Genomic DNA, 27394 nt, shown 5'->3' with positions numbered 1-27394 from the left:
CAAAAGTGGAGTGACAAAAACATTGTTGCAATTTTAATTATATCACATATGGCATTTCACCTTTTTGGTTCAGTATATGAATACAGCGTACACATGTGACATGCGAGTGTTCTTATAGCACTCTACACACATGTACGAAGCGTAGCCCATGCACCACACGTTCTGCGTGCATGGGGTGATATCATATTCGATTAAAAAACTTTTAAATTTTAATAATAATTAAAAATTAATTATTAATTAATAAGGCGGAATTGCCAATAAAGTGACCGCCACTAATATGATAACATACAAAAAGGTCAATTTTGTGTGACCCAATTGATTAAATTAAGCACTCGTTGGCGTAGAGAAGTACTATCGCCGATGAAATGGTTGAACCTATCGAAAGCCAAACCATCTGCAGGGGAGGGGGGATAAGGTGCACATGAGTCACTATCTGATCGGTTACGTATGTAAACATGGGGAAATGGGAATACCCAAGGAAGAAGGAAGCTCCCTCCTTGCGCTTGCACACAGAGTGGAAGACATGTTCGAAAAAAAAAAAAAATGTGTCTTACGTTAATTGTAGTAAGGTCAGACTTGTCCGACACCAAATTGTGTTTCCACTTTATGGCCAAATAAAGTTCTAACAAGAGAACTGTCGATGTAACAACGGTGTAGTAGAGGCTTTTGGGGTTTAGTCTACGACATGGGTAAAAGGGCAAGGGAAAATATATGGGACAATTCGTTCATAAGCAGAAGCCGAGATGTGTTTACTCGTGCGGGGATATATGTGCAATCGGTACGACACGTATCTATATTGCGTAATGACGAAACTGTTGTGCTTACTGTTCTGTAATGGCGCGGTGTAGGTGTATGCACCCTTGAACTAAATAGGGGGGGGGAGGAAAGTGCAAAATAAAGATGAGTACAAATTTGGGGGATAAACTGTCAATTTGGTATCTGTTGCAGTTGTGCAACGTTTATCACTGCTCGAAAGAGCTTACAAGAAATTGCGACGATGACTAATTCCCGTATTAGTACTAAATAATTCGTTTGCAACAACTGCAATTCGGCCTTTAAAAAAAATAAGTTTAAATCGATCAGATTCGTCATCAGGGAGAAGAAAACTAACAGCACCAGGGAGCTGCTATTGGTAAACACCTTCCTTAACCTGCACGGGGGGTAAAAAAAAAAAAAATTATGCACAGGTTTATGAAAAAAAAAAAAAGACTAGCTGGCTAGCTAGCTAGCCATAACTATGAAGGGGCAACTAATGACAATGTAAAAGTAGCAGAATATGGCGAATGAAGAGGTGTATTTTGCGCAGAGAAAAATACACATAGGAGCATAAATGAGCTTATGCATGCGTATTCCCAATTACAGTCTATCTACAGATGGAAATATGATGCCCTTTTTATTCGGTTTAAATTTGTCTGGAACTTTCCATGGAAACAGCTAAAGGGAAAGACGTGAAATAATAATAAAACGAAGGTGAAAACGATATGGGGACGTACGTAGAAAACACGAATATGCGACATGATGGTCAATCGATGTTCTGTTCCGATTTGCTTACTGGCATATTTAGCCACTTCATAAAGAGGAAGGCTGTCAGGATTCCCACCAAGTTACACCCAAGGACATCTAATATGACCTGCAGTGGTGGTGTGGGGGAAATAGACACACGTAATGGATTATAGTGTGAGGGGGGGGGGAATGGGCACGCTCTGGTCAATTGGCTCAAACATGAGATGCATCGTGGCTATGGAGAAATGAGCCAGATGTGTGTTTCTCCCTTTGCACTGTGGCTCTTTTTTTCATTTTTATGCGTTCCTTTTTTGCGTTCCTTTTTTTCGTTCCTTTTTTGTGTTCTTTTTTTGTGCTGCTTTTTTGCGCCCATTTTTCTATGGGAACTCTTAACACTTACGTGGTCCCACCAGCACTCGTAAAAGTTGGGCAAAATATGCTGAAATTTTAATTCTATCAGTTCGAATAATACGCTATTTAAATTTAACACGAAAAAATTGCGAATGGCCAGTGCCTTGATGAACCAGCCTCCCAAGTGGGCTATCACGAACACGTCAAATTTGTCCTGCATAAGAAAAGGAAGAGAAAAAAAAGTGGGGAGTAAGAGTTGGTCATATATTCATTTCCTCTTTGTATGCTATGTTTGTCCTCTTTTCATGCGCCTCCTTTTTCCCTCTCCCCTAACCAAGACATTATCGAAGGAGTTGCAATTCTCCATATAAGACTTTTCTACTGTGTGGAATGTTATGTTCTTGAAAATGTGTTTTATCATGGATCGGACCTCACTCGCCGCCTGCACAAAAAGGGGGAAAGATGTGGCATTGTACTCGGGTGATTTTGGGGTGTGGGTGGACTTGTCACTGCGTCTGAAAATGTTTCATCATTCGGTTCGCATCGTCCGGCATCGTTCGGCATCGCTCAGCATTTGTCAGCATTTGTCAGTCATTCTTATCATTTTTTTTTTTACAAAAAAGTGCAGGAACAGGACTAAGGGGTAGTAAAACATAATTAACGCATTTACGATAATTGTGATGGTGTCTCTTTTTACAGAGTAGACGTATTTTTTGAACAAAGTTGCCAATGCTAGGAGGTTGACGATTGCCATCAGTGAGGCTCTGCGAAGGGAGGGGGTGAGACGAATACGGGGATGTGCACAGGGGCGTACGTGAGAGTGCTTGCACGTACGTGCTGGCCCACTGCACACACATACAAGTACACATACATAAACGTACACATACATACATACATACATTCATACACACACAGACACATTTTTGCGCCCCTCACATGTTTAGCCTCGTCCTATAGTCCCAATTGTCACTTTTGTGCGCCAACAACAGAGTGGCCAGGAGCGAGCCCCCGAAGGAATACACTCTCAACCTGAGGAGGGGGGGAGAAACAATTGTGTGCATTTGTGTACGGCTTCAAAGCTTGCAATGTGTGGGTGTGCGCAGGAGAGTTATACCCCCATGGTTGGCTTTGCACCCATCATGTGGTCTTCAAGCGTACGAGAAGTACAGGTGAGCATATGCATTTTCACGAACGGGTGTTTTAAATGTAAAGCTTTGCATGTGTCCTACGCATGAGTACAAATGTACATGTGCTCATCCGTAGGTCTGTTCATGCTAAGGGTTTCTTTTTCTGATTTTTCTTTTTTTTCTTACATTTTTGTGTACATCATTTTGAATGCTTTGTTTGGAGTGGCGCCACGAGGTAGGTCCCCCTTCTCTGCTTCGCTACTTCTATGTTATTCTGGTTTGTTCGTCCGCTCTATCGCTGGTTTATTTTCTCTTCCAATTGGCTAGCCCCTTTCGAAGGAGCAGCTGAGGGGGAGCGGCTGGAACGTCACGCCGAAACGTTGACTTGAAACGCTAAGTTGAAAAATATTTTACAAATAACGTTCCAAAGAGGGAAGCAAACAAAAATGTACAGTTCGCAACTACTTATGGTGTAAATTGAAAAAAGGACTTTCTTTCTTTCTTTTCTTTTCTTTTCTTTTTCTTTTTTTTTTTTTTTTGTTAAAAGCTTCTACCAACTTGTGTAATGTCAAATGGTACAATCTGTGCTGGATCCGTGTGACAAAAATTAGCTTATACATGTAGCTACTTCTACCCGCGAAAAAAGGTGCAACAGGAAGGAGAACATTGCGGGAGTGGCCACATATACATATAGATAGGTGCGTGTAGTAGGTTTGCATAAACACACGGCACCGCTTATGCGCGCGTGGTGATATCTTTATAAGCGTTGTTAGGGGGTAGCGGTTGGGGAAAAAAAATAAAATACAAAACTGAACTGAACTGAACAAAATTAAACAGTGTTAAACAACATTATACAAAACAAAAGGTGTGTCAAAGAAAGAAAAAAAGAGAAAAGGGGAAAAATGTACAAACGGAGCGACAGAAGGAAAAGGAGGCACATGAACCAAAGCAACGATTACGAGAAATAACGGAACGCAAAAAAATTTGGAGGGGAAATTCAGTAACTGAGGATGATTGGCGGCGTTGAAGAGGTGGAAAAAAAACAAAAAAAAAAATGAAAAGCAGCAAATGAATGGACTTAACAAAGGTGCAGGTAGGAAGTACTATAAATATATATATGTATATATATACTCTAGCGACTCAGCCAAAGGTGAACGAATTTGAGGGGTGTGAAACATTTTTTCACGCGTAAGTAATTCATTTTTCCATTTCGCAATTCTGTTACGGACAAATTGGGAACACGCGAGGTGACAAATCTGCTTCGCGCGATTAATGCTAACGCGAACGCGAACGCCGTCACTGTTGTCCTTTTTCTGCAGTGGCAAAATTAACGTTTGGGGGGGATGTCAATATGCCTTGATTCATAACTAAGCGGAAAGGGAAGTAATTATTCGTCAAATAATGAAGCGCTGTAGGGCAGCAGAAACTAATAAAAATCGAAAAATGGTTAAGCGGCAAAATTGGGTGGGAAAAAAAAAAAAAGTTTGTAACAACGCGGCGAACATTCCGCAGTGAAAACATTCACAATTCACTAGTGTGTTAAATGACTAGACTGGAAATGATTTTTTGGTGAACTTGCTAATCACACGAATGTCATTTAGTTCTATGAAAGAACTGCCGATTTGTAGATAGTCTTACACGAAATTTCCTTACCATTTTGAGTTTTTTTTTTTTTCTTTTTTTTTTCATTACTCTTGTGCGTAAAGTTTTTTGCTTACTCTTTGACGGCATTGAAAGTGATTTATGCACATGTGGCGCTGTGGTAACATGGTTCACGTTTTACGGCAGTTTGTAAGCGGGAAAGAGGGAAAAGATAAAACGGCGAAGTTGCAAAGAAAAGGCAAGCAGGTTCCTACCGACCGGACAAACTTCCAATGATGCAGTGAACCATCAAGTTCGCCACATTTCTACATTTGGACCAATTTGTTTTTCCAAAAAACTCGATCGGTTTTACCGGGTGTCTCAAAGATCGCAAGGCACAAAAATGGGAAAAGGAGAGGGAAAAAGAGATGGAAAAATGAGATGGAAAAATGAGATGGAAAAATGAGACAGTGTTCCTTTGCCCATGTGGATTTACACATTCGTGTGTGTAATGTGCATATCTACTTTTATTTATTCACCAAGTTGTTGCCCTTTTCTTTATTTTTCCCTTTTTGGGAAAAAGAATGTGGCAACAGTGAATTATAGCGTGTGTGATGGAGGTGAAAAAATTACCGAACTGATCTTCGGGTATTTCCACCGACCGTTCTGGTAAAACCAATCGCAGTGAATTCATTCTATGCCATTTCAAGGCAGTTCACGGCAGTTCAGCTGTTTATAATCATGGGCGAAGCGGACGTCTTCCGACCGACGGAACGTAGGCAGGTTATTTAACCGAACAGCAAACCGTCCGGATAAGAAAATTTCATAGTGACACCCTTTTGCTGAGCAGTTTTACGCACTCGCAATAATGTATTCGTATTGGCTATTTGATTCTTTTTTTTTTTTTTTTTGGGAAATGTGTAAATTCTATTGCTGCTCAATTTATTCCCAAAATAAAAGGGCACACATTTCTTTTCAAATTTGTCAGTGTGTGGAGAGACATACCTACTTGCTTCAGTTCATGGGGAAACAAAAATAAAATTCACACTTGTAAAGAGCGTCTTCTCCGCGAGGTATAAAAAATGGGAAATGGCATTCATAACAGGAACGACCGCTTTCTTGCAGAGGAGGAGAGAGAGGCGCGTAACGTCAGAGGGGAGAAAAAAAAAAAAAAAAAAGTGGAAATGCTATGCGAAACTATGCCAAATTTTACAGTCCACACTACAAAAAGAGTCCTTTTTTTTTTTTTTTCCCTACGTTGATCACTGTTCTGCCATTCGCTACGCCCCAAGGCGCTGTCACAACGAACTGGTAAAAAAGCAAATGTGGCAAAGTAATTCTAATAAATCCTTTTATGCCGTGGATGACGCACAGGTGTGCGAATGGAACATTAAAGCTGGTGTGTTTCATACGAACGGGTGGCGGTTCCTCTTCGTACCATTAGACTATTCCAACTATGTGCATCCATTATGGATGGATACACGCTAGACTGGCATCATGCCGTAAGTGCCTACTTTACGCAGGCGTATATAAATGAAATGCAAGCCGTCGGCGGTGGAGTGACGTTTTTCCATATAATCCCATTACCCTTCGCGCATGGGAAACCTCCTCATGTGGTTCGCATTTGACGCAGGGATATTTATCACATTGGTTTGGCACACAGTTTTATTTTTTTTTTACTTTCGGGGATGACCTTTCAGTGAGGACGAACTTTTCAGCGTTCTTCTACATTTGGAGGGTCCCTATTTGATCCCTTCCACCACATGCGTTACACATATTGGCATACACTGCTGTCGCGAAAGCTGCGCAGACACGCATATGTCTGTGGTCTACACAGATACTTCCCTGTGCAGTTTGCGATAGTCCTACATAAACATGAGCGGACATTAACCGGAGTGTTTTATTGTAATGTTAAAAAGGGGGAAGAAGGAATTCACTAAGTGTGTAATGGGGGACAGAGCGTAGGAGGGGGCTACATACAAAGTGCATACCATCGGGTGTTCATCCATAGGTAGGTATGAATTTTTTTTTCTCACTCGTAACATATCCAAAGGCCGTGTTGACGAAGGGATCCCTCCCCTTGGGTACACTGCATAGTCGCTAGCTACCTCCGTATGCCCATTTTGCGTGCTATGGGACTTCGATTTGTTCGCCTCTTCGTACGTGTACGCGCCGCAACGCGTTCCGCCGTCGTAACTGCGCCCGTCGCATGGCTATCACGGATTGTTGCCTTTTTATTTTCTCTTTTCAAACTTCGCTACGATTTTTCCACCATTTTGTTGCCCAGTGATGCCAATTTGTTGCCCGGTGATGCCATTTTGCTACCCGTTGATGTCACTTTGCTGTATTTTTTTTTTTTTTCCCATGCCTGGTTCCACTTTTGAATGGACGATCGCTTGTACAATTTTGCTACTGCGCATTTTTTTTTTTTCGGTACGTTTAGTTGAATACGCAAACGCAAACGCAAATGCAAACGGCATACGCTGATGCGGATCGTGGCAGTGCGGATTTTTAACGTATGCATCATTATGCAGTGATCGCAGTTTCGCTTAATCGTTCACAGTTTTTTTTTTAACTGCTCGGGGCTTCGCCTTACCTTAACGAATGCATTTTCTTTTATAATCTTCCCCTTTTCGCTGCATATTTTTGCAAAGCCATTTTTACGTACATGTATATGTATATGTATACGCATATGTATATGTATATGCTTATGTATATGTATACGCGTATGTATATGTAAACGCATATGTACATGTATATGCTCATGTACATGCTTATGCATACGTATGGATGTACGTTTCCCATTCTCAGCTCACCAACAATAATACGTATCACTTTTTTTTTTTCTTTTTCTTCTTTTTTTTCTTTTTTTTGGCGCTTTCGTTTTGCGAAAAAGCTGCGTACATTCATGTTTTTCACCTTCCTCCCCCTTTTTTGCATTTAATTGTTGTTTATAATTTTGCGCGTCATCTGTGTACCATTATTTTATACTGCCATCCCGCGTACCATCCTGCTTGCCATTTTGCTCCTCCCCTTTGGGTGTATTTTTTTTTTTTTACACGAGTGAGGGTACCACGTGAGAGGAGGCCCCCCAACACGAATATGCACATTTGCCGCATTTTCAAGCGAGAAATTTATATGACACTTTTTTCGAGCTGCCACATATGGTCGCCCACCCCAAGCCACTTTTCATTCCTCCTTTAAGTCATTCATTTCGTTTGTCGAGTGTATATATTTGTTACTCCTCCGCCGTAGCAGCGTTTGGTCCCGCTTTCACAGAAAGTTGACTTTGAAATTTAATGCGCCCGTTACAGCGTGGGTGTATTTTGGGTTTTTGATGCTCCTCCGCTCTGTGTGCCCGTGTCCGTTGCTGAGAAAAATTGAGTGACCCCGCGTTTGTTCCGAGTCCATCAGCGGTTTGAAGTGTGTTCATGTGGGGAAGAAGCCCATAGGAAGAAGTTCAACGGGAAGAAGTCCATAGGGAAGAAGTCCATAGGAAGAAGTTCAACGGGAAGAAGTCCATAGGAAAGAACCCCCCCCGCGGCCGCCTTTTTGACCCAATTGACAAACCACAGAGGAGACAAATTATGAAATTATAAAGGCAGATTTGTAAAAACATGGAGCATAAGGAAATGGAGAGTGAGAATAACAACAAAGGTGAGTGCCCTCGGAGCATGGCGCATCGGAATGGTAGCGGCATCATAGCGGCAGCATAGCGGCGTAGTGGTACCGCCTCCCCCCCTTTGGAGCACAAACAAACGAGGCCGCTCTTCCCAACCATCCCCCCCCATTTGTAGAACTCGTCAAGGAAGAGAAACTGAAAAAGGAAGACCAGGCGACGAAGAAGGCCCCCGAAAATTCCGAGGAAAATGAAATGCCGCTTGTTAACAGCGTCTCCTTGGGGAAGCACCTCCTCAGCGGGAGCTCCTTGAAGAAGGGTAAGAGAGCAGAGCAAGCTCCTAGCTGCGTACACGTCACTGATTGTTCTTTTGGGTGTGCTAAATATTTGAGTAGTCCTATTTAACTGCGCTTTTGTCTCTTTGCAAGTTTGTTGTGATATCTGTGTGCAATTTGTGTCCATTGGTTTAACGGAAACGAATGCACATTTTGAATTCCCCCCCCCTCCTTTCTGTAGGTATCAGCGTGAGCGTTAGAGGAAGGGCAGCGAATGCAGGTGCCAACGCGAAGCAAGCTGGATCGGCATGGAAAAAAAAAGATGAAAAGAACAATGAAGAGGCAGGAGAAGAAAAGGAAAAAAAAATAGACGACGAGTCCTTCCCAGATTTGCTGGAGTCAACAGAAAAAATAAAATCAGAATTGGCTAAAGATAAAGATAAGAAAAAAAAACAATTAAAGGATTTTAAAAAAGGAGATGAACACTTTCTAAATAATAATCCCGGATTGGAAAAAATGAAAATCAACGGTTTCCCTGAAAAAAAAAAATTTGGAATGAATATGTTTGAGGGTCAAAAGAAAAATGAGAATAGCCAGAAGAAGTGGTTTGAAGGATCTGCTGATGTGAGTGGAGGTAACAATAATGCTCAGAATGAAAACAACGAGCAGACGGTTAAGAATGGTTATATTATGCCCGGGTTTAAGGGGAAGCATATGATTGGCTTTAGGTGCTTTTTAAAGCGCGGATTGCAGAGCCCTGCGCCACTTCCTCCCACGACGTTGCCACAGGAGGAGAATTTCTTCTTGGAAAATGTGGAGAGCAAGGGCGGCATGCAGAAGAAGAATACGAGGATGGGACAGCAGATGGGACAGCAGATGGGTCAGCAGATGGGTCAGCAGATGGGACAGCAGATGGGGCAACCCATGAACATGCAAATGGGTCAACCGTTGAGCATGCAAATGGGTCAACCGTTGAGCATGCAAATGGGGCAACCACTGAACATGCAAATGGGCCAACCGCTGAACATGCAGATGGGCCAACCGATGAGCATGCATATGAACCAACCCATGAATATGCAAATGAATTTCCCTATGAATAATATGCCTCCCAATATGCAAGGAAATAACAGTCAGCAGAGGAATAATCAAAACAGCCTAATGGGTAATTTTGAAGGCGCATTAGAAAGGGGAGGAGTAGGAGGGGACCAAGGGAATCACCGATTCGCGTCCATGGCTATGCAAAATAATCAAAACAAGTTCAATGATAATGGAGGAAATATGATTAAGGGAAATAATTTCAGTAGGAGTGGAAAAAACTTTGCAAATAGTAATAACAACAATATGCATAATGCTGAAGACATGGTGAGTGGTAAAGGGACGAATAAGGGGTCAGGGGGACAAGGGAACAATGCAAGTCACATGAAGAGAAATGAAAAGAGAGAAGACAGGAATTTCCGTAGAAAGGACATAGATACTGAGAGTAATTGGAGAGTCGCCAGTTCCGCTAATAGGAACCCCGGAGGTGGAGAGGCGGACAAAATGAACACGGGGGGAGGTATGAACAGTGGGGGTAATAACAGCGGAAGTGGTAAGAACGTGAGGGGGTACAACAATTCCGGCGGTGGTGGAAGTGGTGTGAATATGGGCGGGATGGCCCCAAATGGGATGACTCCAAATGGGATGACTCCAAATGGGATGGCCCCAAATGGGATGAACGCCAACGGGATGAACCCTAACGGGATGAACCCTAACGGGATGAACCCTAACGGGATGAAAGGCAACTTCGGGAATGGAAAAATGGCCAACATGAACTTTCAAGGGGCGGCAAACATGACCGGAAATAATAAAAATATTTTTATAAAGAGTAACGAAGAGGCGAAAAACAACAACGCCTTTAAGGGGAATATTTTGAATAGCAAGAATGAGGAGAAGGGGAACAGGGCGTTCAAGGGTGGTTTGATAAATGCGGGGTCGAATGCACAAGGGAGTGTGATGGCGAACGAGATGGGTGGGGAGGGCTTTGGGAAGATGGGTAGCTTTGGAAACACGAACAATAGCAACCATAAATTTGATTTTAACAAGAATTCCTTTGGGGGGAACTTCGGTTCGGGGAACAAAGTGATGCATTCGATGGATCTGAGAAAGGCCAGGATGAGGGAGATGAGAAACATGAATGAGCAGAATAGCAAAGTAAACGACGGGTAGAAGTGGATGAGGAGGGGAGAGGCACAACGGGGGATGGTGCCGGAGGAGAGAAACCCATATGGGGGAATTCAACCAGGACAGTGACTTGTTGGGAGGTGGGGATTCATCTACAGGGAGGCACCGGGATGATGAATTATACTCTGATACGATGTTTTGGCTGTTATTTTTTTTTTTTTTTTTTTTTTTTGCATGACGTAGAAAGGAGGTTCCGCATGGATGAGGATGAGCACTATGCATGTGCCTACTTCTTGAATCCCCAATTATTTGTTTTTTAAAAAATTAAAAGTTGCAGGTCAGGGGTGAACGAGTAAGCGAAAGGATATGCACAAATGGGTAACTGTGTAAAGGTGTTTTTATTCCCATGTGTGGACTGGACGCATATGCTTCCCCTTTGTTGTGTGCTATACCTGTGTGATATGTGTTAGGATTGCTCGGTGCTTTCTCTCCGGCCCCCGGAGAAGTGTATATTTATGCAGAGCGCGAAGGTTATGTATGGCGCGTAGAGGCAATATGCAGGGAGTACATAGCGAAGCAGGTGTAGTGGCTACACATACACAGGCGCACAGATTTATGAGTTTACCACTGTTGTGAGCTTCTGCCATCCCCAGCACGATGTGGCTTCCCCCTCAGGAAGAAGTACCCATCTTATGAATTGTAAAAAAAGAGAAGAAAAAAAAAGAAAAAAAAAGAAAGCAAAAAAAGGAAAGCAAAAATAGAAAGACAAAATAGAAAGACAAAATAGAAAGACAAAATAGAAAGGCAAAATAGAAAGACAAAATAGAAAGACAAAACGAATTTATCCTACCTTTTTAATTATTTATGCAACCCTACATGCGAGCACATGTACATACGTAATGATGCCCGGTCCTGCAAAATACACAGACGCGTATTAATGAAAGAAAAAAAAAAAAGGTGACCGCGCGTGCGTCTAAGCACATTCGCGTATATTCATAAGTACGCACAATAAAATTAAATTTCACCTCATTATTTAATTAAGTAAATGGGCGTGCACACGAGAGTATGCATTAATCTACATGCGCCCACCTACTAGGGTGCCTATGAATGTATGTGTGTATTTATTTATGCGTACCTACCTATTCCTACGTCTCCTCCCGCGCACATTTCTCACCAAGCTGCAGTTACACTCTGCTTTTTACCCCCCTTTTTTTTTTTTCCCAACACATTTTATATGCATATTTAAGGCCTGAGAAATGGCCTCCCATGTTAATGCTTACGTTTTAATATTTCTCAGAATTTATTTTTTAATTTTTTCCTATACGTTGCGTACGTGTGTGTATCGGCCCACGTGTGGAAACGCGCGTGCGCACCCACATGTAACCCGAGCACAGCCAAGCGCAGCCAAGCACAGCCAAGCACAGCCAAGCGCAGCCAAGCGCACCCAATCACAGCCAAGCGCACCCAATCACAGCCAAGCGCACCCAATCACAGCCAAGCGCACATTTAACACACCCTCGTATGCGTGCGCGGGAGGGAAATTAATTTTTAAAGATGCAAACTGCAGCGTGCGCAGTGGCATATGGCCACGCAGATGTACATACACGTATCCACGTGCATACGTAAGGTGCATGTATATAGGTGTAAAACTGCCTCGCTGCGCGTGCACGCTTTTTATGCATGCACCAATATTTTACCACTCTTTAAAAAATAAAAAAGTTGCAGCAAAATTTATGGCAGCACATGAGGCTGCAGTGTGTATACAGGGACGCCTCCGTCAGTTGGTGAATGTAAGGTGTTTAGGGTTGGTCCCAGTTTTGCACACTAAGAGTGGTGGGTTGGCCGGCTTTTTTGTGCCAAGAGGAGGGGAGGGAGTCTGCCCTCTGCAAATATTTTACTTTACACCACTGCTCATATCAGCACGTTTTAGATAGCTCCGTTGTGTTCCCCTTTTCTGAGGGTTGTTATGTGGATGAGTGCATTTATGTTCTCATCACCTAAAGGTGAATCTCCCAGCAGAAGCTACCTACGAGCTGATCTCTCCCAGTGGGAGGGCAAATGAACAAACGGGAAGTACCCCCATTAAACAGATCCCCATGCAGATGCACATAACCACCTGTTTGTTTCTCTCCAAACTAGTCGAATTAACTGCTCGACTCCGTTTTAACGACTCACTGCTTCTCCAAAGGTGAGAAATGGGATGAGATACAAAAAAAGAATCAGATTTTCTTCCATTTGTTTAAGTTTGATTTTATATTTTTTATTTGCGCAAAATCAGTAGTGTCTCATTTGATAAAACGCAATCGTCCTATCAATGGCTGGCAGTTACCACCAGCACTAGTGTGGTAAATGCATGATAAATAAAAAAAATGTCACTACTATACAACAATAATAATAACCGCATGACAACGTTGAACTAGACAAGTTATAGGAGTGCGGGACGAGGGGGTAGTTAGGTGCGTTTAAAAAGGAAATGCGATCATACGCGCGTTTGTAGTGGCGTGTGAGGAAGAAGGGGGTCCACGGCTCCGGTGGCCTGGTCTGATATGCTTCAATATGGTGTGTTCGGCGTGGTCTGATTGGTTAGTCTGCTTGGTCTGGACTGCTTGGTCTGTTTCTCTTGGCCTGCTTCTTCCCTTTTCTAGCTATTTTCTTCACACCCTTTGTTGGTCCAGGGACGGCCCATCGCGAAGCGCACATGCACACCTTCGTCATTCCTTCATCTCATGTGCCCTCTTCAGATGTCACCGCACCATCTGTTTTCTTCCCGTATCTGCAAGGTGGAGAAGCAAGGTGGGGAAATCACGAATGTTTGATGTATGCCCACGTGGGAAAATATCGAGTGGATCATTCGCTCCCGCAATGGGGGTAAACGGGGAAAACTGGCTAAACGGGGTAAATTGGCTAAACGGGGAAAACTGGCTAGCCAAACTTCGCACTTGAGCTATTTCGCACCCTTCTTTGAAGAATCAACCCTACCTGTTTTTCTTCCTCTCTAGTGAAGTCGTTGACGATGTCAAACTCCGCTCGAATTTCTTCTGTAGTTTTGTCCTTCATCATGGAGGCAATCTTTCCACAAGTTAAGTCTAGCAGCGGTTTTATATCGAGGTAGTTGGATGCCTAAAAATGTGCGTGGGGGGGAAAAAACAAGCAAACAAACAAAAATACGTGTATGCTAAGAAATCCACGTGCATGCAACTATGTGTACATATACGGGATGACGGAAGGATCAACAGAGTTGGCAAAATCTTTCGGTTAAGTTGGCTTTAACCTCCTGGTATGGCCACCATTGTCGTCAGTAAGACACCCATTTTTTTTTTTTTTTTTTTTTCTCACCTCTATCAATTCGTAGAGCGTTTCCTTATCCGTGTTTACAAAATCGTAGTCCCAGCTAGAAACAACCTACATTGGGGCGTGTATTCAAGGGGGGAGAGGGAAGGGGAAAAACAAATATGCATAACAAGCATGTATAACGAACGTGCATAACGAATGTGCATAACGAACGTGCATAACGAACGTGTACAATATTATGCCATGGGGCGCAACGCGTTCTGCACGTCCGCATGGGGTGGTGCACATATGATGATTCACATGTGATGTTTGACAGGTCATTATCGACACATCGCTGGAAGCGGGAGGCCCTTTTTTTGGGGGGCCAAATTAGGTCTCGCTCTTACGTCCTGTAGGTTGGAGGTGATGAGGGGCTTGGGGATTTCGTCCGCGGGGTTGTTAATGTGGTACTCCATGTATTCGATGATTTTTTTTAGAATCGGCGTTTTTATGTTTGGAAGTGGTATGGTGTCTTCCTCGGCCGTCATTACTGCGCGGGGGGGCGAAGCGGGGGTAGCACAAGTTGGGAAAGCACCGGTTGGGAAGGCACAGATTGGGAGAGCACCCGTTGGGAGGGCACCCGTTGGGTCACCGCTCAGATCACCAGCTAGACGGAGCACAGGCAAGCAAGCAGAGGCAAGCAGGCACGCGGGTGTCTACGCCCGCAAGTGGCCGCAAATGGGTGGAGTTACCCCCACTCCAATCTCACCCCAACACATGAATGCACGTACCTTCGAGAATGTTAAGTATGACCGTCGACATGGAGGCAGTGTACTTATCAACGATGAATTCATCCCCCTCGAAGCTCACTAATTTTATTTTATCATTTTTCATTTTGCAGGAAGGTGAGAAGACTCGGTTGGGTGGAACCTACAAAGGGGGGGGTAGCGATAAATCTGGGGGTATATACGAAATGGGTTCGACGCACGAACGAAGTTTCGCGCGCTTCGTTTATTTGCGTGTAATATGAAGCACAAAATTTTCCATATCTCTTTGCATATGTATACGTGCGCTTTCCTCGCTGTGGGATCGATCACGCAATAGCCATGAGGCTACTTTCTTTGAATGAGTTCCATTTTTCGCCTTAACCTTTTTTTCTAGCCAAAGTGGGTGTGCGGGGCTGCGTTTGGTTTATCCTTTTTGCGGTTAAGAGAACGGAGTGCGGGTGCAAGGGGTTGCTGCCCTGAGAGGAGAAAGGAGAGGGAAAGAAAGAAAAAAAAAAAAGGAAAAAAAAGGGAAAAAAAAAGGAAAATGAAAACAAAAAGGAAAAAGAAAAATACGAGTTGCCACAGCGCGTATGCCTTGCAAAAAAAAAAAAGGGGGAAAAAAAAAAAAAAAAACGCGGGGTTCCGCAGCAGATTCTTGCATAGCATATAATGCGCAAGAGAAGCACCAAAAAAAAAAAAAAAAAACATAACGACCGGGTGGCGGCAAACTGCGCAGCTTATTATTGTAGTGAAATTCAAAAGAATACCAATAGCACATGCGATGTCACATAGCAGAAGAGGAAGAAAAGAAGAAAAGCATCGTAAAATCCTAAGTGCTAAAGCTCAAAGCGGGTAAGCAATATCCCAAGCGGGCGCAGTGGGGAAAGCAGGCCAAATTAAGGCGGTGAAAAAATGCGCTCCGGGAAGCCTTTGCCCAAATGGTTGAAAGAGTGCCTTGCGTATATGTGAGAGCGAAAAAAGAGAGATAGAAAAATTTAACAAAGCAAAAAAGAGAAAAATAAGGGAAAAAAAACGAAAAAAAAAAGCGAATAAACAGCGAAAAAAAAGGGGAAAATAAAGAAAAAAGTCTCCCAAAGCGCAAAAAAACGTAAAATATATGTATAGGGGAAACAGAAAAGGGAACACTGGCCGCATCCCCCCAGAAAGGCGACGGTGGAAATATATCAGCGTGATGCCCTAGAATAAGTCAATTTTGGTGAGGAGCGAAACGAACAAATAAAGGGGCACCAGGCAAAAATATTTTTACTTCCCGCATGTACTACGCATGGTATCCCTGTAGGAGTTGTCATAAATGAAAATTAATGCCCCCTTCTTCGTGTCGAAATTGGAAGAAGGAAAAAAAAAGGGAAAGAAAGGGAAAGAAATTATATGCTGCAGAGGTGGCCCAAAGGGGGAGCGGAAAAAAGAGGCTGCTTAAACAGGGGCGTCACCTCTTCTTTGCGGCACCAACCTCGTTTTTGTTCAGCTCGGTTGGTTGAGTGTGCCGCGTGCCAAACTTCTCGGCACCCCCCGACCGTCGACGCACGTATGTAGGCGAGTAGGCACATAGGCGCGTAGGCACGTAGGCACATAAGCACGTAGGCACATAAGCACGTAGGCACGTAGGCACATAATCACGTAGGTACGTAGGACATCATACAAGTGTAGGAAAAAATGTCGGCCATTGGGATGCCACCACACATCTTAATCCTGTTCCAAGCGAGGCCGCTACTCAGTTTTTACAAACCCATCCAGAAGAAGAAGCACCAAGCGTACAGCGGCATTTCCGAGTACCTGAATCTTTTCGAGGATAAAGAACCCCCCCCAAAAATAAAGCTAGAAAATGCAAAAGAAAGAAAGGAAAGAAAAAAAAAGGAAAAAATAACATACAATGAATTAATGCTGAAAGAAATGAGAAAAAACTATGACCCTTTTAAAAATGAAGATTTAACAAACGATCCAAAGAAAACAATTTTTATTGGAAGACTATCATATGATGTAAATGAAAAAAAATTAAAAAAAGAATTTGAAGTGTATGGAAAAATAAAAAAAGTGAAAATAATTTATGATAAAAATTTTAAACCAAAAGGATATGCATTCATAGAATTTGAACACACAAAAAGTTTTAACGATGCATATAATTTGGCTGATGGAAAAAAAATAGACAACAGAAGGATTCTCGTAGATGTGGAAAGAGGAAGGACTGTAAAAAATTGGATTCCTAGACGATTGGGTGGTGGAAAAGGACCTCCAAGGGGATCAGATGAAAGGAAAAAGGTCACTCATAATATTAATTGGACGGCCCTAATTAATAAAGATAAATACAGAAATGACAAAAAGAAGGTAGAAGAAATTTACAAGAATGTGGCTTTGTATAATGAGAGGAACGATGACGACAGTGATGAGGTGAACGACGTGCTCAAGAGCCACCGACGCCACAGGAGGGACGAGCACAAGAGCTCCAAACGGGACCGCCACCACAGAAGCAGGCGCAGCGAGTCGAACGACCGCCACAGGCACAAGCACAGGCGCAGCGAGTCGCACGATCGCCACAGGCACAAGCACAGGCGCAGGGACAGCCACGACCGGGATAAGGAGCGGGATAGAGATAAGGAGCGGGATAGGGACAAGGAGCGGGATAGGGATAAGGAGCGGGATAGGGATAAGGAGCGGGATAGGGACAAGGACCGGGATAGGGACAAGGACCGGGATAGGGACAGGCACAGAGAAAGGGACCACAACCGAGATCACGATCACAGTTACAACCACAACCGAGATCACGATCACAGTTACAACCACAACCGAGATCATGATCACACTTACAACCACAACCGAGATCAGGATCACAGCTACAACCACAACCGAGACCAAGATCATAATTACAATTACAACCACAGCCACAACCACAACCGCGATCACGATCACGTTCACGATCATAATTACAATTACAACCACAATCGGGACCAGGACAAGCACAGGCACAGAAGCCGGGAGAGGGGAAACGAAGGCGGCGCCTACTTTCCCAACGGGGGTGAACGCAGAGGCGAGCACGAGCAAGCGGGCTCTCACATGAATATACACAGCGGTTACGGGACAGACGCACCGGGAGGAAGAGACTATGGAAATTACAACTATTATGGGTAGGTAGCATTCACCCGCCATGCAACTCCAGGGATACATGAAGCGTCTGTCTTTGTGCACAGTTTTGTTTCTGTCTTTCCCGTGTAGACTGTCACGTATATCCTGATGTTGGTGGAGGAAGAACAAATGCGTTTAAGTGAAAATCGGAGAAGGTCGCCCCCTTTTATGAACCCTTTGTGCAAAATATTCCTCCTTGTGTGGTGCCACATATGGAGAAATTTCAACTGAGGAACGGACGATGTGTCCATACTTTTGACTATGTTAACGAGATTGATAAAAAGGAGAAGAGGCGGAAAAGAGGAGGAAAAGAGGCGAAAAAGAGGAGGAAAAGAGGAGGAAAAGAGGCAGAAAAGAGGCGGAAAAAGGAGGAATTTTTTTATCCCTCAATGAGCATACGCACATTTGAGAACGTCGCGGAGGTGATGATGGCATTGACATAGTAAGGAAGGTTTGCCCCGCTCCCCCCCCAGTGCGGAATGTCTACCGGTGAATTCAAAGGGGATTATCCCCCCCCTCTCTCCCATTTGTACTGATTTGTGCAAACTTACGTGTGTTTGTGTAGAGGCATATGCATATGAGTGTGCGTTCGTGAAGACGTCGCATGGTGACCCCCGCACGTTGCGCATGTTGCACACTTCGCCTACTTTGCGTTTGTTCCTGTGTGTTTCTCCCATGCCGACCGCAATCCAGTTTTTATAACCATTAAGCTTATCTATTTAAATTTGTGGTGTAATATTTTTCCACCTCGTTTCTCCCCCACCCCGATCCCCCGTTAATGTGCAGTCATTTACTGTGCATTTTGTTTTCATCGTCCTTTTTTTTTACCTGCCCATTTGAAAACCCTATAATTGAACTCTTTTTTGTGAGGCTATATCCTCATATTGGTGTTTTCGTGGAAGCATTTTGTTTGGCGCCATCTCGCGTGGCAGTTATTTTTCTTTAAAATTGCGTGGCGTGGCTTGGCTTGTCTTTTTTTTTTTTTTTGTCCGCGCGTGATGCGGCAAATGTATCCATTTTAACCGTCACGTATTGAGGTGTAATGTGGAATAAACTCGCATATAATTGACGAGCACGTGTAGAGAGCTTGACACGTGGCCGGTTGAGGAGACCCCATTTGTGAGGCTTCGCACACGGGTCTGCAAAAAATGGTGGACATTGCATTGGGGGAAGTTAAAAAAGAATAGGGAGTACAATAAAACGAAGTAACAGTGAAGCGGAAATTTACCAAAAAATTGTTCCCTTTTGAGATGCGGTGTTTTATGGAGCGGGGGAGGGACGAATGACTGCACGCATGAGGGGCAGCTGACCGGATGGTAGCGCAGATTTGCCAGTTCATTTTTTTTCCCTCTTTGTTGAGTTGTTCCGTTTTGGGGGGAAGGAAGCTTTAAGTGAAGTTCAATCGACGGAGCGTTCACTTTGTGCGTTCACTTTGTGCGTTCACTTTGTGTGTTCACTTTGTGTGTTCACTTTGTGTGTTCACTTTGTGTGTTCACTTTGTGCATGTGTGTTATACACGGTTACTGCTTTCTCCCCCCTGTCCACTGACGACCGTTTGTGCTTCCGCTTCAAAAGGCAACAAATGAATAGGCCGAAGGGCGAACGGACTGGAGGGAAGAAAGGGGGGTTGTTCCTAACCTGTGCGGACATAAACAAAAATGAGATGAGAAAAATAATAGTTATTAGTGATAGGAAGACACAGAGAAGGGTACTCATAAAAAAACTCAATATCCATTTTAGGAGCAAAGATGAAATAGCCAGGAAGGGAAAAAGCAAAAAGGCTCAGTTAGCTATTGATGATTTTTTACCAGCTGGTTTAAATGGTGAAGTGGTGGAGGCGAAGAAGTTTGAAGAACCCAACGTTGTAAGTTTGGAAGGAGAGAATTCCCCGTGTGGTGTGCAAAATGGGGTGACATCACAGAGTGTTAGAAGTGAGTGTGATTCTTTCGACGTGTACAGTACGAACATGATGAGAAGAAAAAAAATGAAAAAAATTGCAAACGATCTTTTTTATAACATCTTGACGTATTGCATTAGCAGAGACTTGTCTGTCGTGGAGATATCAACTTACCTGTCCATTATGAAGTATATTTTTTTTAAATTAGTAAATGGGGGAGGCCATGTTGTGGACCTTTTTTCAGAATTCAAAAAGGTCATGTTACATCATTCAGTTAACAGGTCACCAAGTTGTGTTAAAATATTTTCCTACTCCTCTCTGAGGCTTTTAATGAAGTACGCCTTAAATACTTTTTTCCGAAATTTTTTTTTTTATAAATTTATTTTTGTCCCAATTTATGATATACATTTTGAGGGTGGAGTTGTTGATGACTTGGGGAAACTCGAAATGGATGATGAGAATGGCTTCGATGAAGATGCTGTAATCTGCAGTTTGGACACTCCCTCCGGGGGGGAATACGTCAGAAGATTGCTAAACTGTGCGTAAGAAATAGTATGCGAAAACTATGTCTTGTGGGAGAGGCAGTCCCATGGGGGGACTCTAACCATAACCCAGTTTTGCACAATCCTTTACCACTTTGATAAACGTGCCCTTATCGATTTGGTCCTCCCCCCTGAGCTATGTCAGCCTATAAACGTTTCACCTCGTGTGTAGAAGCTGAACTTGTTTGATTCCTTTCCTCCGCGGGAGTACTCCACGTCCAGCTGCTTCACCCGCAAGGAGGGTTTTTCTTCACACAGGCAAAACCATTTCCCCCCTGCAGTGCACGTTGGAGAAATAAACTTTTTGACATTCGGAAAGAGTTACGAAGATGCCTTCACAAGAGAAGTGCAAGACCGTTTTGACAAATTCGAAATAGAGAAGGAGTCAGTTACCTTCCAAACAAATAAGTGTAAGGAAAATAAAAATTTAAAGAAGTTGTGCAAGCGAGTGGAAAGCTACGGTGAGGTAGACGGGAAAGGGAAGAAGGGTCAAGAAAAATGGAGTACATCTGAGGGGTACTTGATAGGAAAGGTGAGCAAAATGGTGAGGTGACACCAAGGAGGTGGCACGTAAGCAAAAAAAGGGGTAACAAAATGGAACATTCTTTTTTTTTTCCCCGCTTACTTCCCAGATGGATATTTTGTACCGTGACTTGGAGGCTCGAATAGTGAAGCGGTTGGATGCCCATTTGGGGTAACTGATCAGGTTACAAAAGTTTCGGCGTTACGGAAGGTAAGTATGGGGACATAAAAAAGGAGGTCCCCTTTCCCAAAGGTATAAAGACTAAACAGATCAACCCATCAGTAAATATTAACAAGTCTTCGAAGGAGTTACACTAATTTGGCTCACCCACCATTTTGTAATTCATGTAGAGAACCGTTTGTAAAGCAAAAATTGGCTGTCATTCGTGATCAAATCATCCTGGTAACTCCCCTTAAGGATGGCATCTACATTGTCCGATATGTCTTGTATTTTAATTTTGACTTCCAGTATGGGGTCTGCAAAGTGGGGAAAACATCCTTTTTGTGGGTGCGGTTTGGTCATGCGTTTATTTTGGGGCAGCGCAGTGGTTTTACGTGTGCAGATTTATAAGCGCAATTATTGTGTTTTTTTTTTTTTTTTTCTTTTTTTGCGTACCTTCACACGATTGGCAATAAAAGAGGAACTTAAAGACGTCTTGTTGCTTCATCAGAAGGAAGACCTCCAGTACGTCGTCATCAAGCTGTTTGTGTATCCGTAAAGGGGGGGTAACGGAAAAGGGATATATGAAAGCGGCAATGGGGTCCTGTGCGCCATCTCATCCCTCTGCAGTCAGCACTTCTCTCTCTGCAGCCAGCACTTCTCTCTCTGCAGCCAGCACTTCTCTCTCCTTACCTCACTAATTCGAAGGAGTCTCAATTTCCTGCCTGCAAAATCGTCAGCCAATTTTTTTTGTTGCATTGTCCGAATTTCGGATTGGACAAGTGCGTAGTCGCTTCTCTTCAGGGTTAAATTTGAGCTATCTGCGGATTCGATTTTTTTATATGGCACGCCTTGGCTCGTTTGGCTATAGTTTTCCTGTGTGTAGGGAGGGTTTCAAAATGTTAAAAATGGAATTACAGCATTTGCAGTGTTTGCGGCGTTTGCATCGTTTGCAGCGTTTGCAGCGTTTGCAGCGTTTGCGGAAGAAATGGGAGTCCCGTTATGGGACAAGTGATGGGAAAAAGCTGGAGAAGGGATTGGAGGTGCTTCTGACGCTTAAAAGGGGGAAAATCGCATGTGTAGACAATCGAATGCATTATTGTGCAGTAACATACATTACAGTGTATGCCCGGTTGAGGAAAAAATGAGCAGCCATACCTCTCCACTTAAGTAGTCACAGTATAGCTGATAGATCAGTTTAACTTTGGAGTCCGTGCTGAGGTTAATTCTCTCCTCCTCAATGGCAGTTTTGCATAATGGGTTGATATGTAAGCAGACTCTGCGGTAAAATAATTCCTCCTTGTTGTAAAACTGGTAGATATGCTGCTCTATGCTATCCCTAATGAGCTTTAACGTGGCATTGCAATACTCCAAGACGTGTTCACTATACAACAACTCGTCGTAGTTGAAATATTCGTGCCACAGGTTGGAGTCGCACAAATTCGTTTCCAGTGTGTCTTCTATGGCTATATCTACATATGGCTCTCTTTTTTTTTGGATTATTTTTCCTATTAATTGAATAAGCTTGATGCATGTTTTGCATGACGAGTATGTTTCGTGCGTGCGGTTTATGTTTTCGAATACCTCCTTTTTTATTTTTGTGCTGTTTTTTTCAAATATGCCCATTTTTAGAAGGTCGCGCAGGTAGTCCTTCCCCCCATGCGGGTAGTCATTTCCTACGTGCAGGTAGTCACTTCCTACGTGCACGCAGTTGGTTTTGAGCACAGGGGGGATTAGAACCAAGGGGGGCAGCAGCGCGGAGTATATGATGAGCAGTGTTTCCCTTACGCGTCGCATTTTATTTTTCGGAAAGTCGAGAGGATCGGCGAATCGGGAAAATTGGGAGAATCAGCTATCACAGGGGGGTAATCCCCATGGGGAGGGAGGGGGCGTTGCCTATGCGGTATAATGCGTGCTATTATTGTGGCGCATTACTACTCCATGTCACCGCGTCGTCGCGTCATCGCTTTATCGCCTTACCGCTTTGCCTTTTCATTTGGCTCTTTTTCCACCCAAAAGTATAGACCTACGTGTTTGCGCTCGCTGCGATGTTTAAGGGACCCCCCTTTTTCATATGTACTTAAAAAAAGGTCTTATTTTTGCAACAACCGAGACAAAAAAAAAAGTTACCCAAGGCAGTTTTGTTAATATATTACGGATAAAATTTTCCTGGGCGGGTGAGGGAAAAAAAAAAAAAGGGGAGACTCATCAATTGGTTGTCCGTATTCACGTGCAGCAGATGTCATGCACACTGGCCTGCTCTTTTCTACGGCAGTTATTTTTCGTTTTTGGGAGGGAGCATTTTCACGAAACCAGAAGTGGGCCCAGGAAAAGGTGCTTTTTTTGTCGCTTAATTTTGTTTTTCGCAAAGAAGGAAATAACCATTACGTGGTCTGAGGATTGTGGACGATCAAAGATTCTCTGTGTGGTGTAATGGTGGACTGGGTGCTGTGACCCATTGTGTGCGTTATTTTCCCGAACGCTTAGGTAGCATCTCACTTTGACATATCATTTCGTTTGCCTTTTCCATTTTGCGTATACACCATATGCACATAGAACTTGAAGGGCGACGTAGGAACCGCCTTTTTCCTTTTTCATCTTTGGGCATTTCCCCCATCAGCGGTCTAGCACGATACCATTTTTGAAAAACAGGTGGAAATTGAAAAAAAAAAAAATTACAAGCATGCTTATAGGCACAATTGTTTGCGGAAGAAAATCCCCCAAAGAATTTTTCCTATCATCAGAGTGGCTTTCTTACAGTTATACTTACGCGATAAATTGGCTTATTGGGAATGAAAAAAAAATAAAAAAAGGAGATAAAGCATTGAGGTGTTATTACAAATCCGGAGGAAGAGAACATATATATGGGACTTTTCCGCGAGTGTTTTTTTCCTGTGCCTATTTGTTTTTCCCCCCAGTTTGGAAAAAAAAAAATACGCGGGCAGTTGATACGCATACGCAGAAGGCGTCGTCGGGGATATAACATTTTTGGTGCGGTTAAAACTGTCGCCATTTTTTGACGTGGAGAATTATTGCTGAGGTGGGAGGGAAGGAAGCTTCAAAATGGGGCAACCATAAAAGAGGGGCACAACGGGAAAAAAAAAAAAGAAAGCAAAACAGCGAAAAGCAAAGCGAAGCGAAGGGAAACGAAACCAAGCAATTATCTCTATCCCAATAAGCAACGTAGCGACTACCCCATCTTTGCAGCAAAACGAAGAACGGCGCTAACAAATTGGTGAACAAATATTTAAGTGGCAAAATTACCCAGTAGTAGCCATACAGGGAAAGCGAAAAAAATATAATATATAGTTGAAATTCACTCCATTTCTTTTTTACCTGATCTCGTTTTTTTTTTTTTCCCCAATTGGTAAAAAAAAAAAATGGAATAAACTTCGTAACGCTGAGGCGGTATGCATACATTTCCAAATTTTAAGAGCTCTTTTTTTGCAGCTAACAGAATTGGGAAGAAAGAAAAGAAAAGAATAATTTCCTCTCTTTTTTTTTTTGTGTATTTTGTACCACTGTATGTGGTTTCCCTTGTAGGCAACATGCATAATGCATTGGCCCCAATATATGAGCGAACGATTACAAACGGTAGGTGACTGTATGTACGTATATCGGTCGACCTAGCGCACGATGAACGGGTTTAGAGCGAACAGGAATGGGCATAAGTGGAAGTATTTTAATAAGGGAAGCGGAGATGGCAGCGTTAACGGCTACGGAAATGGCAGCGCTAAGGGCTACGGAAATGGCAACGTTAAGGGCTACGGAAATGGCAACTTTAACGGTTACAGAAATGGCAACGTTCAGGGCTACGGCTCCAAAAATCGGAATGGCGGCAAAGGTAGATTTGATCGGACGCGTGAGACATACAAACAAAACGAAGAAAAAAATGTAGAAGAAATTATGGACTACTTGATTAACATTTCGTACATTTTAAATGAAAAATATGAAAAATATTTTGTTCACGAGCTGAAGGAAGATAATTTAAAAAAAGGAAATAAATGTTTTGGTGCCATTAATTTGAGCTACTCCTACGATGTTGAAGACGATATATGTATTTTGATAAAGATAAAGGATGAAATAAAAGGGAGCGAGAAGGAGTTAGCAGATCAGAGGAAGTGCTCGAAGATAATGGAAAAGCTGATATATTATTGCTTTTTCCTGCTAAGGTATAACGAGCAGGATGAGCAGGGTGAGAAGGATGAGAAGTGTGAGAAGGATAAGGATTCGAGGAATGCCGAGGACGAGAGACGTGGCAAAATGAGCATGCACTGCATAGAAATTTACAACCATTTTTTGCATGTGATATGTTCGGACTACCTGAAGCTAGCATCGTCCAATTATGCTTCCCATTTTGTGCAGACTGTCATCTGTGTGTATTCCTTTTTTAGAACAGTGGAAGATAAATACATTGAAGAGTTGAAAAAAAGAAACAGGGGCTACCAATCGTTGAGTGTTTACTTCAAAGAAATATGTTCCATCACCACGGAGAAGGTATTCACCCTGATGTTGAATAAATCGGGAACGCATGTGTTAAGGTCATTTTTGTATTCCCTGGCTGGCTACCTAAACATCAACATTTCTAACATATCTTTTAGAAAGTCTAAAGTTAGGGGAACCAGTACGAGGACTGAACTGAAGTACTTAGACAAAGGGCAAAGAAAAGGGGCCAGAAACGGAGGGGGAGATGACCTGTTTTACAAGTACGTTGATATAATTATCCAGAAGGTGACGGAGGAAATTTCCAACCCGAAGGTGACTCTCCCGATGAAGAACCTGCTCTACCAGTACGTGTTTTATGATCAAGCGGGGGGGGGAGGCGGTGGAGGAGAGAGTGCCCTGTGTAGTGGCGGTAGGGATGGCGGTAAGGATGGCGATAAGGATGGCGATAAGGATGGCGATAACCGTGCCGCTAACCGTGGCGAGCGTACAGAGCAACCCCCCCGAGGTGACAAGTACATTATGGAGAGCCAAAGTCAGCATTTCATCCCCCCGCTGCTGTACCACACGTATGCAGTTCCAGCATTGGGAACCCTGTTCGAACTCCTAAAGGAGAAAAACGTGGAATGCGACAAATTAGTGAAAGAAATATTTCTAATAGAAAAGACGAAAAAATATTTTATTAACAAGACACGAGAAAATTGCAAGTGCCACGAGGAAAGTCCCCTAAAGCAAATGCTCAGTATTTTGATCACGATGGATGGACCAAGCATCATGATAGAAAAGTTACTCAAAATAAAGAGTGAACCCATTTTTTACGTTTTCAATATCTACATTTTAAAAAACATAAATAAATTGGTGTGTGACAATGCATACTCTAGCTTGGTCATGTACAATTACCTCACGTTGGAATACATCACGGAGGAGATGTTCGACTTGCTTATGAAGAATATAGATATCGACCTGATTATTCGAAGGAAGAAATTCAGCGTGTTGAGGAGGCTCTTCGACTTGTCCCAGTGTTACCAGAAGAACTGCAAGTTCCTGCTGAACGCCTTGCTGCGGTGGTTGCGCGTGGGGGGGTTTGGCAGCACGGATTCGGGCAAGACGAATGGGGCGAGAAGTGGCACGAGTAGTGGCAAAACGAATGGCGTGAGTAATGGCGTGAGTGGTGGCGTGAGTGGTGGCGCCGGCGCCAACGCAGTTACCGAGGGTTCCCCCGGAGGCGCCGCGTCCGACGCGAAGTTCCTGTGGATATGCATCCTGTGCATGCGGAGCTACCAGGACCTGCATCCCGTCCTCCGAGAGGTGTTCAGCGAGAAGAAGAAAAAGGGGCCGTGCGAAGAGGAGGGCAAAGTGGACCGCGCCAATTTGAACAACTACAATTTTTACGATTACATAAAAGTAGACACAAACGGGTACTACATCCTGACGCACATTTTATCCTTTCCGAAAGAATCCATCACGCCGGTGACGAATTCGTTCAGGCAGTTTTGTAATTTTTTAAAAATTGTAAATGGAAATGTGGCTAGCCAGAAGGATATCGAGAAGTATAACAATTTTTTTCAGACGTTCGGAGGAACCCATGGGGGGAGTGAAAATCGAGAGGAGGGAGATGATGCCGATGTTGGAGATGGGCCAATTGGGGGAGAGAGGCAGATGGGACATGAACACACAAGGACAGGTAATAACCCCCCCGAGAGAGATGGCAGAAGAGTCAAACCATTCATACGGAAGAACGCAGACTTAAGAGGAAATATCCTGATGTACTTTGCTTGTGATAAAAATTTGTCCGTTCTGTGCGAAAAAATCGCACACACGTTTAACTTGATAAACGAAAAATATTTGCGAAACTTTATTCTGTTGTTTAAGAGTGAGTATAAGAAAATAGCTAGCCATTATGTAGGGGCCCACACTATTGTGACCTTTTTCAAGCTGGGCTCCGACGAGGTGAAGAAGAAAATATTGGACGCCCTCGTGGAGGGGGACATCAACGTATTTAATGGCTACATAAAGAGCTTCATGAAACTGAGGGAGTA

General features: G+C 43.2%; 7 protein-coding genes across 7 annotated transcripts; 4 read left to right on the top strand and 3 right to left on the bottom strand.

The window, feature by feature from the left end:
* Positions 1–319: 319 nt before the first annotated feature.
* On the bottom strand, positions 320–2509 carry PCYB_111370 (phosphatidyl serine syntase; the record flags this gene model as incomplete). The annotated part of the gene is made up of 9 exons (XM_004223015.1): positions 320–394; positions 555–678; positions 826–865; positions 984–1150; positions 1361–1434; positions 1553–1630; positions 1904–2068; positions 2189–2296; positions 2471–2509. 9 exons carry the CDS (start codon positions 2507–2509, stop codon positions 320–322), a joined length of 870 nt encoding a protein of 289 aa, XP_004223063.1.
* A 5670-nt stretch (positions 2510–8179) lies between these two features.
* On the top strand, positions 8180–10661 carry PCYB_111360 (hypothetical protein; the record flags this gene model as incomplete). The annotated part of the gene is made up of 3 exons (XM_004223014.1): positions 8180–8219; positions 8360–8500; positions 8698–10661. 3 exons carry the CDS (start codon positions 8180–8182, stop codon positions 10659–10661), a joined length of 2145 nt encoding a protein of 714 aa, XP_004223062.1.
* Positions 10662–13353: 2692 nt separating this feature from the next.
* Positions 13354–14780, bottom strand: PCYB_111350 (S-phase kinase-associated protein 1A; the record flags this gene model as incomplete). The annotated part of the gene is made up of 5 exons (XM_004223013.1): positions 13354–13389; positions 13596–13736; positions 13953–14018; positions 14294–14436; positions 14678–14780. The coding sequence occupies 5 exons, from the start codon at positions 14778–14780 to the stop codon at positions 13354–13356; spliced, it is 489 nt and encodes a 162-aa protein (XP_004223061.1).
* A 1547-nt stretch (positions 14781–16327) lies between these two features.
* PCYB_111340 (U1 small nuclear ribonucleoprotein 70 kDa) lies at positions 16328–17900 on the top strand (the record flags this gene model as incomplete). Its single annotated transcript, XM_004223012.1, has 2 exons — positions 16328–17793; positions 17882–17900. The coding sequence occupies 2 exons, from the start codon at positions 16328–16330 to the stop codon at positions 17898–17900; spliced, it is 1485 nt and encodes a 494-aa protein (XP_004223060.1).
* A 1473-nt stretch (positions 17901–19373) lies between these two features.
* Positions 19374–20928, top strand: PCYB_111330 (hypothetical protein; the record flags this gene model as incomplete). Its single annotated transcript, XM_004223011.1, has 3 exons — positions 19374–20226; positions 20512–20774; positions 20863–20928. The coding sequence occupies 3 exons, from the start codon at positions 19374–19376 to the stop codon at positions 20926–20928; spliced, it is 1182 nt and encodes a 393-aa protein (XP_004223059.1).
* Positions 20929–21095: 167 nt separating this feature from the next.
* Positions 21096–22709, bottom strand: PCYB_111320 (hypothetical protein; the record flags this gene model as incomplete). Its single annotated transcript, XM_004223010.1, has 4 exons — positions 21096–21229; positions 21369–21453; positions 21606–21788; positions 22071–22709. 4 exons carry the CDS (start codon positions 22707–22709, stop codon positions 21096–21098), a joined length of 1041 nt encoding a protein of 346 aa, XP_004223058.1.
* A 1839-nt stretch (positions 22710–24548) lies between these two features.
* On the top strand, positions 24549–27391 carry PCYB_111310 (hypothetical protein; the record flags this gene model as incomplete). The annotated part of the gene is made up of 1 exon (XM_004223009.1): positions 24549–27391. A coding segment is annotated over one exon (2843 nt), but the record flags the coding sequence as incomplete, so codon positions are not given.
* Between the last annotated feature and the right edge of the window lie 3 nt (positions 27392–27394).

Source organism: Plasmodium cynomolgi, chromosome 11, assembly GCF_000321355.1.
Source record: "Plasmodium cynomolgi strain B DNA, chromosome 11, whole genome shotgun sequence".
Classification (NCBI taxonomy): Eukaryota; Apicomplexa; class Aconoidasida; order Haemosporida; family Plasmodiidae; genus Plasmodium; species Plasmodium cynomolgi.
This window is presented reverse-complemented; position numbering and strand designations above follow the sequence as displayed.